This window comes from Lipotes vexillifer, unplaced genomic scaffold (assembly GCF_000442215.2).
Source record: "Lipotes vexillifer unplaced genomic scaffold, Lipotes_vexillifer_v1.1 scaffold914, whole genome shotgun sequence".
Lineage (NCBI taxonomy): Eukaryota > Metazoa > Chordata > Mammalia > Artiodactyla > Lipotidae > Lipotes > Lipotes vexillifer.
Genome location: NW_006780388.1, coordinates 3,872,746 through 3,884,098, shown reverse-complemented (window position 1 = coordinate 3,884,098; position 11,353 = coordinate 3,872,746). Strand labels below are relative to the sequence as shown.

At 63.5% G+C, this 11,353-nt stretch overlaps 3 protein-coding genes across 3 annotated transcripts; 2 read left to right on the top strand and 1 right to left on the bottom strand.

The window, feature by feature from the left end:
• Positions 1-18: 18 nt before the first annotated feature.
• METRN (meteorin, glial cell differentiation regulator) lies at positions 19-2,305 on the top strand. The gene is made up of 4 exons (XM_007453605.1): positions 19-126; positions 418-818; positions 1,736-1,795; positions 1,872-2,305. Exons 1-4 carry the CDS (start codon positions 29-31, stop codon positions 2,186-2,188), a joined length of 876 nt encoding a protein of 291 aa, XP_007453667.1. The 5' UTR covers positions 19-28; the 3' UTR covers positions 2,189-2,305.
• A 3,407-nt stretch (positions 2,306-5,712) lies between these two features.
• Positions 5,713-7,252, top strand: ANTKMT (adenine nucleotide translocase lysine methyltransferase). The gene is made up of 5 exons (XM_007453604.1): positions 5,713-6,051; positions 6,273-6,377; positions 6,477-6,617; positions 6,821-6,871; positions 7,001-7,252. The coding sequence occupies exons 1-5, from the start codon at positions 5,890-5,892 to the stop codon at positions 7,220-7,222; spliced, it is 681 nt and encodes a 226-aa protein (XP_007453666.1). The 5' UTR covers positions 5,713-5,889; the 3' UTR covers positions 7,223-7,252.
• Positions 7,253-7,365: 113 nt separating this feature from the next.
• Positions 7,366-11,027, bottom strand: CCDC78 (coiled-coil domain containing 78). The gene is made up of 13 exons (XM_007453603.1): positions 10,968-11,027; positions 10,616-10,735; positions 10,442-10,528; positions 10,096-10,248; positions 9,959-10,015; positions 9,768-9,835; positions 9,564-9,642; positions 9,351-9,476; positions 8,949-9,136; positions 8,711-8,882; positions 8,546-8,589; positions 7,586-7,828; positions 7,366-7,477 (listed from the first exon to the last, which is right to left on the bottom strand). Exons 1-13 carry the CDS (start codon positions 11,025-11,027, stop codon positions 7,366-7,368), a joined length of 1,509 nt encoding a protein of 502 aa, XP_007453665.1.
• Positions 11,028-11,353: the final 326 nt, after the last annotated feature.

Genomic DNA, 11,353 nt, shown 5'->3' with positions numbered 1-11,353 from the left:
GGTTGCTCCCGCCGCGCCCCCGCGCGCCATGCCGCCCCCGGCGCTGCTCTGCGCCCTTTGCTTCGGCCTCTTGGCCACGGCCGCCCGCGCCGGCTACTCGGAGGACCGCTGCAGCTGGAGGGGCAGGTACGAGCCCCACTGGACCCCCGCGCGGGCCAACCCCCTGGGACTCTGCGCACCCCTTAGGAGGGGGCTGGAAGATGTGTCGCCAGCCCTTTGGGATGGGGGCGCTCCGTCCCGGCACCGAATCCTTGCCCTCCCCGCCCCCCGCCGAGTCCCAGAACGCTGGGCCTCAGTTTCCTTCTCCACAAAGTGGACGGCAGCTGTTGATGGCTGCGGGGAGAGGGTGCAGCGGAAGCGGGCTGGCCGGGTGTGGACGCCGGCCACCCGCCTCAGCACCGCCCCTCCGGTCCGTAGCGGCCTGACCCAGGAGCCCGGCAGCGTGGAACAGCTCGCCCTGGCCTGTGCGGAGGGCGGGATCGAGTGGCTGTACCCGGCCGGGGCGCTGCGCCTCACCCTGGGCGGCTCCGACCCCGGCGTGCGGGCCGGCATCGCCTGCCTGCGGCCGGCGCGGCCCTTCGCAGGCGCCCAAGTCTTCGCGGAGCGGGCGGGCGGCGTGCTGGAGCTGCTGCTGACCGAGGGCCCAGGCCCGGCCGGGGGCCGATGCGTGCGCTGGGGTCCCCGCGAGCGCCGGGCCCTCTTCCTGCAGGCCACCCCGCATCCCGACATCAGCCGTCGCGTGGCGTCCTTCCGTTTCGAACTGCGGGAGGACGGGCGTCCAGAGCTGCCTCCGCAGGCCCACGGCCTCAGTGCGGATGGTGAGTGCAGGTCTGGGTGGGGACAGGTGGGAGTCGGGGAGTCGCTTCCTGGCCTCGCTGGGTGGGAACCTGCCTGTCCTCCCCACTGCATAGAGGGAGAAACCGAGGCAGCCTGTCAAAGGCACACAGCTAGTGAGTAGCAGCGCCAGGACAGGTGGAGGGGAAGGGGCAATCCCTCACCTTGCGGGTTAGGGAAATTGCTGACAGAGGGCAGAATCCCGGAAGGGGAGGCCGGGCAGGGCAACCCCGGGCCCCTGGTCCCCGAAGGGTTGGGGGAGGGGATGACGGCCAAAGCTGTCCAGGGCTCCCTGGCCCAGCGGTGACCTCCCTCCCCTCCCCCAGCCCAGTACAACAGAAGTCCACTGTGAGCCCGGTCACCATGGAGATGCAGCCCCGCCTCCCAGCAGGGCACCAGGCCCAGCTTTTTGCTTTCCTGGAGCTTGGAGCCTAACCTCACAGGGGATGGGGGTCTCTGCTCTGTCTCCTGACCCTCGAATCCACCATAACCTCCTGCCATGTGGGCTGGGCCGGTGACTTTGGGCCCCAGGAAGCAGCTCTGGGAGACCAAGGGGTTACCGCCTGCTTGGTGCTGCCTGTGAGATGGGTGTGCAAGAGCATGTGCCTCGTGCACCCAGACCCTTGAGCTCCAGCTCGGTGGGTCTTTGTGCCTGCATGTTGGGCACAGCCCCCAGGCCCATGTCTGTGCGTGTGTGTGATGCATGCACGAGCCTGCAGTGTCACCCCAAGTACAGGGTGTCTTCAGGGTGTGTACACATGGTCCCTGAGACCCCCAGTTGCCATCAGGCCCTTAGGGGGGTCTGGTAGCTTGCCCTCTCTATCCTGTGTTCAGCTGCGGAAGGGCTCGGGTAGTCCTGGAGAGGTCAGGGCTGTCACTCATGACCTCCCCTGCATGCCAGGTGCCTGCAGACCCTGCAGTGATGCTGAGCTCCTCTTGGCCGTGTGCACCAGTGACTTTGGTGAGTGTCTCTGCTGTGGGGCGAGCCAGGGGCCTGCCTTCCCCTGAATGCCACTGGCCAACATGTGTCCCCACAGTGATCCATGGAACCATCCACGGGGTTGCCCACGACACAGAGCTGCAGGAGTCTGTTATCACCGTGGCTGCCGCCCGTGTCCTCCGCCAGACATTGCCGCTGTTCCGGGTGGGGGGCCCTGGGGGCCAGGCGCAGGCCTCCATTCGCACCCCACTGCACTGTGGCGTCCACCCTGGCCCTGGCACCTTCCTCTTCATGGGCTGGAGCCGCTTTGGTGAGGCCTGGCTGGGCTGTGCACCCCGCTTCCAGGAATTCAGCCGTGCCTACATGGCTGCGCATGCTGACCACCTCCATCCCTGTGAGGTGGTGCTGGACTGAGGGGCCTGGGAGCAGGGTGCTGGGGAGGGGCGGGTAGGAGGGTGGGGGGGTGGCCTCCAGATGGCATCACAGTACCAACTGCTTCCGAGGTAATAGCAATAACCAATAAGAACGCTGCTTGCATTAGCCAATGTACATCGGGTGCTCGTGCCTGAGCCCAGCCCTGGGCCTGCCTCACTTCACTTTATTCTCCCACAGCCCCCCGGCACTGCCCAGTTCCCGCTTCACAGAGCCAGAGACTGAGGCTTGGGGGCAGTGGTGCCATGTCTAAGGCCACCCAGCCCACGCCCTGGAGAGGGGCTGCTGCTGGGTGGGGGCATGCAGGGACCCCCACTCACGTCACCCTCAGCTCTGCTGCCCCCAATGCCAGGTGATTCCACTTCTCAGAGTGGGAGTGGAAAAGGGGCCATAACACCCAAGGTCTGAGGTGGGTGGAGGCCCTTGTAGGGGGAGGCAGGCGACACCACTCCCAACCTGAGGGAAGGGGCTGCAATCTGGCGGGCCACCGACTTCCCTGCGTGGTTTGCTGCAAGCCCAGCAGAGTCATCCTGGCCCCACTCTGCCCCTGGGGAAGAATGGGCCCCTCTGTCCACAGGCCCCTGCAACGTGCCCAGCATCCTGACGGCTGTGGGGTCTCTTCTGCAGGGTCCTGCTTGTTGCCCATTTCTAGTGGGCGGGGGCACACAATGGGGTCTCTAAGGACCGTTTCCCGCCACTGGCCTCATTGTCGCTGCCCCCGCCTTCCTCTCCAGCCTCAGCCACATAAAGGGCCAGCGCGGTCTGGACAAAGCTGACGGCCCTGAGGCTGAAAGGCCCCAGGATGGGGGTGCACGTGGGACTACTGAACCCAGAGGGAGCTGACTCTGCTGACCCAGCCCCACAGCTCCTGGGAAAGAGGGCCACAGCTCAGGTCTGGTGGGGTGCCTGGGCTGAGCCCCAGAAACAACTTCCCATCTCTGCCTGGCAGCCCTCACTGGAGAAGGGGCCCCGCCATCCTGCAGGCAAGAACTGAGGCTGGGAGAGGAACAAGGATACACAGGGCCACTTCTGCCAGATTCGGCTTATATAGGTACCTCACGTTGCCACGCCCTGTGTGAACACTGCATCACTCCAGTGGCTGCCCTGGAGTTTCCGTGGGGCAGGCTGTCTAAGGCTACACTCGTGTCGGGTACGCACTCCTTTCACTTGGATGGAACACTTGCTGTGGGGACTGGTGAGATTTGTGGGTGGGAGCATCCTGGATGGGGGTCATCCTGGATGGTAGGCTCCCCTGGGCTCCTCCCACCACCTGCTGTTCCTGAGGCTCCTTGCTGTGCCCTTTCATGTCCCCAAACTCAAACCGGCACCCATGGATTGTTCAGAGCTCAGGCACCAGACCTCTCCTCTCCACGCACATTCCGACATTCCCTCATTGGAGAACTGGGCCAGCCTTCTGGCTTTAAATACCATCAACGTGCTGATGACCCCACATTTGGATCTCTGGCCTGGACCTCTCTCCTGGACTGCAGACCCTTGTATCCCTGTTTCCCCCTCCCCCCGACCAGGGAGTATCTCAATAAAGACCAGAGGAGGAGGAGGTGACTGTGCTGTCCTGTCATCCTCCTCTTCATCTTGGGAGGCTTTTGCACTGCCCATGCAGACCCCGACCCGAGGAGGGTTTCACCTCCAGCGCTGAGGAGCACCTCACCCTTGGCTCTTGCCCTAATTCTCTGGCCAGCTCCCCACAGCCTTGTTTGGACAGAGGCCCATGGCCCCACCCAGTGTGGTCACTGTGGACTACCTCTGGGACCATCTGTCCAGAAAATTGTAGGGCATCTTCTCTGGGCTGGGCCCTAGGCTGGACACTGGCCTCTGCCCACTTGCCCCACGAAGCGCCTCCAATGCACACACCCTCCTCCAGAGAAAGTGTTGGCTTTGCAACCAGCAAAAGGAGCAGAAAGGGCCGAAGTGAGTGTGGCTGACAGGGTCAGAGGAGCCCCAGGGTGCTCTGGGAGGAGCCCGGAAGGCTTGGGCCAGGGGCTTCATGCCTGCCCACAGGGGAGTGGCCACAGGAAAACGGTGTGGGTGAGCATGAGGGCTGGGGCTATGGGAGCAGGTGCCTCTGGGGCACCTCTGGGCATGTGCACTCACACAGGTATGCACTCGAGTGTCCAGTACCCAAAGGTGAGGAGCAGGGTGCAGGTGTGAAGATGAGGGACTTTTGGGTGTGCACACTGGGGAGTCGGGGTAGGTGCTTTCATTCAGTCGACCCGCTTCTATTGAGTTTCTTCTAGGTACCAGGTGCTGCTGTAAGCACCAGGAATAATACAAGGAACAAAAGAGACAAGAATGGGATGCTGTGTAAGCCCAGTGCACATCCTCCTTTTATGGGGAGGGCCAGGTGACAGCCAGGAAGGAGACAGAAGGTTCTGAGATGGGGGTGGGGAGCAGCCCTCCTCCTCTCCAGTGCTCAGGTCTTGGGAGCAAGGCACCGGGGTTTCCTGCCACAGGAACACCTGTCTTTCCCAAGTGGAGGCAGCTGGGGCCAAGTGTGCGGAAGTCTGCACTTGGGGATGGGGGCAGTTGTCTCCAGCATGCCTGCATTGTCTGAAGCAGCCTCCGTCCCTCCTGACCGATGCCGTGGATGGATGAGGAGCCAGGCCAGGGCCTGTGTGCAGACAAGTCTCTGCCACTCAAGGACGTTTGGCCTCAGGGTGGGGTGAGGCGGGGGTCCTGGCTCTGTCCCCCCACTTGCCTCTCTCATTCCCAGGCTTCATCAGGTCACTTCCGGGAACTCAATCTTTCTTCGTGTGTGTGACATTTTCTGGAGAAGGAAGGTGGTCTCCCCAGTTCCTGGGGCTCTTCCTCCCATCCACCTGACTGGGCCAGCTGCCAGAGCGCCCAGCACCTCACATCCAGCTCCCCTCCCATGACGCTCAGAGAGAGCCAACATCTGTCTTCTCGGTTGTGCTAAATTTCTCCTTATCAACCCCCTCCGCCCTGCCCCTCAGCCAAGCTCAAACTCCCACCGCCCCCGCCGAAGCCTGCGCATCCTGCGTTTCCTGCGCACTCGGGCTAACTGCCTTCAGCCGTGGGAAGGGCCCGGGTGGCCTCCCCGCGACTGCTCCTGGGCTTGGCTGGCTATCGGGGTGTGCGGGGCGGCGTCTCCCCGGTGAGCCCTTCCCCCCGGGCTGACCGCCGCCCCTGGCCTCCAGCCACACCGCACGGACCTCCGCTGCCAGTCAACTGGATCCACGGCACCGCTTCCCTCGGGCGTCTCCCCGCGCTGGGATGTGCAGCCCCAGGGGTCCACAGCGCCCAGGACAGGCCCGCAGCAACCATCTGCGGCATGGGCCAACGAGGCTGAGCGATGCGGGCTACAGGCAGGATGTTGTGCGGCCAGAACCCGCGAGGGTAGCCCCGGACCCCAGGGCTCCGCGGTCCGGAACCCGCGGTAGGGTCCCTGGGCCCGGACGGAGCGGAACGCCAGCGGACCGGCTGCTCAGGCTCTCCCGGCCGCTTCCGGTGTCTCGGCGCGGCCGCCTCTTCCGGCGCGGCGTCGCGGGTCTGGTAGGCGCGGAGAGGGGAGGAGGGGCGCCGCGCAGGCCGGGGGCGGTGGGGAGGACGGCCCTCTCCAGGTGCGGGCTGGGGCATGAGGGTCTCGGACCTGAGCCGGGGAGGGGTCTTGAGGTGGGGAGACCCTGAGCCGCTCTCCCGCAGCCATGGAGCAGGACGACCCGGCCGAGGCGTTGACGGAGCTGCGCGAGCGGCGGCTAGGCGCGTTGGAGCTGCTGCAGGTGGCGGCGGGCTCGGGCCTGGTCGCCTACGCCGTGTGGGCGCTGCTGCTGCAGCCGGGCTTCCGCCGCGTGCCGCTGCGGCTGCAGGTGCTGGGCCAGGGCTTGTGGGGACCAGCTGCCGGCCGGGCGGGCCCGGGCTGGGGGCGGGGCCTGGAGTGTAGCGCTAAGGCGGAGGGTGCAGCTACTCCAGGGCCGATCCGGCTGTGGTTTGGGACCTCCTTCGGGTAGGACCGGACAGACCACTCTAAGAAAGGAAGCCCAGGAGGCAGGCCCCCCACCCTCACAGTCCCGCCTGCTTCCTTGTACAGGTGCCTTATGTTGGCGCGAGTGCCAGGCAGGTGGAGCACGTGTTGTCGTTGCTGCGAGGCCGTCCAGGAAAGATGGTGGATCTGGGCTCTGGCGACGGCAGGATTGTAAGGACCGTGTTCGTGTGTGTTGGGGAGCGTCTTTGTTGACCCCTCCCGTGAGCGCACCGCCCCATCTGTTGGTCCTGACGCTCTTTGTGCCCACAGGTGCTGGCTGCCCACAAGTGCGGTCTCCGCCCAGCTGTGGGCTATGAGCTAAACCCGTGGCTGGTGGGGCTGGCGTGGCTGCATGCCTGGAGGGCAGGATGTGCGGGCTATGTCAGCTACCGCCGTGAGAACCTCTGGAAGGTAATCCCCTCAGACCCCACCCCTGATCTTCATGCTTCCAGTTCTAGCTTGGTAGCTTGGTCACCCTGCTGACAGTGCCAGGTACCTCTGCCACCTGGGCAGGCTGGAGCTGGGACTTGGAAGCTGCAGTTACCCAATGCCCACCAAACCTCCCTCCCTGCTGGGGCTCCAATCCCTGCTGGGGTGATTTCCTCTTCCTGCAGGTGAGCCTGAGGGACTGCCACAATGTGTTTGTGTTCCTGGCTCCTAGCGTGGTAGGTCTGGGGTTTGCTGACCCCATGGGAGGCCTAAGCCATCCCCAGTGTAGGTGCTGGGCCTGGAGGATCTGGGTAGGGGGAGCTGTGTGCCACGCTGCCCACCCCAACCTCCCCTTTCCCCCATAGCTCCCACTGCTGGAGGACAAGCTACAGGCAGAGTTGCCTGCAGGAGCCCGAGTGGTGTCTGGGCGCTTCCCCCTCCCCACCTGGCAACCTGTGGCTGTACTGGGTGAGGGCCTGGACCGCGTCTGGGCCTATGATGTCCACAGCGGTGGGCCAGCTGGGCAGGCTGTCCCAGGGCCTAGTTCTGCCTCCGTACCTGGAACCCCCAATTCTCAGGTTGGCTGAGTGTACACAATAAAGACTCAGTGGGTTCCAGCCTGATTTTTGTTGGGTGTTGAGCTGGGTGGAATGATCTCCCAAGGGGGTGCTGTAGGGAGGGCTCCATGCTGGCTGTGAAGAGTTCTGCTCCAAGTTTATCTGTTGACCAGCTAACGGCTGCGAGTCCTTGGGTGCTGCGGCTTGGCTGGAGGTGTGGCCCCCGCTTTCCAGGGGTTCCCTGTACCCACCAGCTTCCTCAGCCTCAGGATCTCCTGCTTGTACCTGCTCAGAGAAACTAGGCATAGTCACCACCTGGCTGTGGTCAAGCCCTGCTGCTAGTGCCTGGGATGGAGATCCTTGGGTCTTACCCAGCCCACCTCTAGAGCCCACCTGCCCAGGTGCTGGTCCACATACTCTTGTAGCTCAGAAAGTTGCTCCTCAGCCATCGTGGCTCGGACTAGCAGTTGTGCTCTCTCCCTTTCCAGCTCTGCCTGGAATGGGGGAACATAAGCCATGAGCCCGGGCACAGTGTGAGGAAGGGCCTCTGGCCAGGATTTGCCCACTACCTGGGTGCCACGGGAGAAGTCCTGTAGCATCTGGCGGATCTGGGCCCAGGATGCAGCTTCCAGGCCCCTGTGAGGGGAGGAGGAGGGGTGGGCGTGAAAGCTGGCATGGACCCAGGTTTTGACCAATGACCCTGCTCAAGTCAGGGCCCCTAGGTCCTTCAGGTGCCTGCTGGGAGCTAGTTTGGGACAGTATAGGGCTGCCTTTCCACTGTGGGCTCTGTGAGGCTTGGAGTCATCTGTGCATGGGGGCAGCCACTGGCCACTCAGGGAAAGCTAAGCCACAAGGCCAGCTGGGACAGTGACCCCAGTGTCTGTAAGGATGCTTATGGGGGCCTCCCCCCATGCTGGGGGGGTTCCCAAAACCCCAGGCAGGCGACTTGTCCTAGCTTCTGCCCACTGCACAGTTGAGAACATGAAGGTGCAGACAAAGGCTGTGAAGGTCACCAGGTAGCCTGCTCCTGCCTTGTCCTGGGGTCAAGACTTCTACCGTCCATGCCACCACAGGTCTTCAGCTATGGGTCCTCCGAGTCTCAGCTGAAGTGTCCTTTCTTCGGGGTCTCTCCCTGACCCTCCCATTCAAGGGTAGCCCCCTCCCATCCAGGAGGGTAGTCCCTCCTGTCTCCAGGCAGTTGGTTTTTCTGCAATTATTGGTGTCTCATAAGCAGAACGAGACTGGAGAATACAGATGGGCCACCTTGTCCACTGCAGCAACCAGAACCCCTCTAAGCAGTTAGTTCATAGGATGAATGAGTGGGTCTCCCCAGCACCCACACCAGGTACTCACTGTGGCTCTAATGGGCCCCCCTGAGAGGCTTCACTGGGTTCTTTCTGTAGGAACAAGAACAGTGGTTGGTGAATGAGGCAGGCTGCTCAGAGGCCCTGGGCTTGGGGCTTTGCTGAGCCTGGGATGGGTCCTGGGGCGAGTTGTGGGGCAGCAGGGAGGGGTCACCTGGGACTGGAGCTTCTGGAGCTGCTTCTCCAGCCTAGCCTGGTCCTCCCTCAGGTGGCTGAATTTGGTGACCACGCGCAGGGGCAGCGGCTCCATGTCTGAGGTGGCTGTACCAGAGGTAGCCTTGGGGATCCTGGGTGCCCCGTTGGGATCCACCAGCACCTGTTGCACACTAAGCCCCGCACCAGGTCACCTAGGGCCATCTCACCCCAGGTGCCCAGCTCAGGGAAGGGCCCACCTGTGGGCAGCCAGCAGCTCCTCGTGCCTCCGACTCAGATCTGCCAGGCGCTTGCGGTAGGTGTGAGCAGCCCGGGCCAGCTGTTGCTCACGGCTGTGATGTGCCCCCCGAATGTCCTCCAGAGTGGTTTCCAGGAATGTCCGAAGGGCTGTGGATGCAGGCTTCGGGCCTGCAACATCTGCATACTCCTGGAGGAGATAGGGCCGGGCTGGGGCGGGTCCACACCTCGTCCCCCCAATTCCCTCCATGGAGCTGGTCTGACGACAGTATGCTGGGTGGGCCTGAAGTCTCCCACAAGATCAGAGTCTCTCTGAAGTGGTCTAGCACACCCAGGCCAGACTCGGGCTCCCCAGGACCCAGAGGCCTCCCACTCAACACAGGGCCAGCCGGCCCAGTGCTCACAGCCGCGGCTTGGGCGCAGTGCTGCAGTCGGATGGCGTACTCCTCGTTCAGCTTCTTGAGTTGCAGCTGCAGCCGGGTGTTCTCTGCTTCAGCCTGGTGGAGCTGGCCCCGGCAGGCAGACAATACCTGGGGGTGGAGATGGCCCTGAATTTATGTCCTGCAAGGTGGACCTTTGCTGAGCCAGAGCTCAAAGCAGGTAGGGGTGGGCCTCACCAAGGCTTGTGCAGCCAGTTGCTGCCCAGCTGTCCTGGCCTCCTCCTGGGCTCCCTGCAGCTGCCAGCCCAGGGCTGCCCTGCAGACATGGGTATGAGGCTTAGCCAGGCCTAGGGCAGGTGACTCCTTCTGCCCCTTAAGGATAGCTCCTTTGCTCACTGTGCCCTGCTGGGCCCTCCTGTCCCAGGTGAGGCAGTCACTCACACATGCGTCTCCAGTGCCTGCTGCCGAGCCCTGTGCTGCTCTGGCGCCCGACTTACTTCTCCCTGCGGCTGCGGGGTACACAAGGGCTGGCTGGGTGAGAGCCCAAGCTCTGGGTCCCCTGCACTGCCCACCTCCACCCTGGGCTGGGAGAAACTTCAACAGATTCCCGGGCTAGGTGGCTGCACACTCACACCATGCCCCAGCTTCTGCTGCTCGTTCTCAGCGGTCAGGAAGTCCTTGGGCTGTGCCTGCACAGAAAAGCCGGTCTCAGCCTCACTGTTCCCCTCCTGGACCCCTGTTTAGCTTCCACCCATGCGCTCATGGTGACCTGGAGTCTGTGGTGATCAGAGTGTCCCTGCCCCCAGGCCTTGTGCCCAAGCTCCAGTGCCAGTGCCTGGCAGTGCCCCGGATTAGCTTCTGCTAGGGCTGCCTGCTCTCCGTGCAGTTCTAGCTCCAGCACCCGGCTCTCCAGCCACAGGACCTGCGGGGTGACCAGGTCATCATCCATCTGGGCATCCACAGGGACACAGCACACACAGGACAGGTGGGGACTCGCAGACACTGCGTGTGCAGTCACATGGGGCACACCTGCACCCCTCACAATTCTGGCACTAAGTCTGCACCCTCCCCCCATGCCCTCAGGCTGGCACACATAGGCACACATCAGTGCACACCTCACTCTTCAGCTCGAAGATTTCAGCCTCGTGTTGCTCCTTCAGGCGATGGGTTTTGATCTGCAGATCCACCAGCTCCTTGCAGACCTGTGAATGGCCAGGATGAGAGGTGGGGCCTGTGGGGCCCTGGGGATGCCCTCTGTCCTGCCAGTGCCCGAGGTCCCCCACGCCCACCTGCAGCCGCTGCTCCTCACTCAGCTCTAGATCTGAGAGAACCTCTGTCCCGAGGTTGGTGGCCCAGGTTGGGGCACCCCCAGGGACTCCTGGCAGCCCGGTCTCGGCCCGCGGCAGAACCTAGGGAGGCACCACCACTCATACCCCAGGTGTGTCTCAGACCTGGGCTGTGGCCTCCACTCTCATGAAGCCACCAGCCATCCACCCCCACACCCTCAGCCTGGCAGAGCTGGGGCAGGCCCTCCCACAGCCAGGATCAGGCAGGTCCTGGGAGGATCTACACCCCTCCTGGTCTCTGAGGGAACAGGGAGAACCCCCGAGCCCAGAAACGCAGCGTCCTGGGAGGACTCACATTCTTGGTGGCCCGAGGTGGGGCCCCTGGCCTGGGGCCTAGGGCTGCCACATACTCCATAGGCAAAAGGGACTCTGGGCTGCCCCAAGTTTGGTGCCACCTCGACTACTGGCCTGTTGCTGCAACACGGTGGTTTGTGTTGCCAAGGCGCCTGTTGTCCCCAGGAGACTCCCGGGGCCCCGCCCACGAGGGCAGGCAGGACAGTTCAGTGGTTGGGGAGGTGGGTGCAAACTCTCAACTTCTTCCGTATTTGGCGATCCATTCTTTCCGGTTTCCTTTTCCTCATCTGGGAAACGCAGATTGGCACCCCAGCATTTATCAGGGACGCGGATGGAACCACGAGTGCATACAAGGGCCCAGCCTGGGGAGGTGTGGGACAGCGCGCA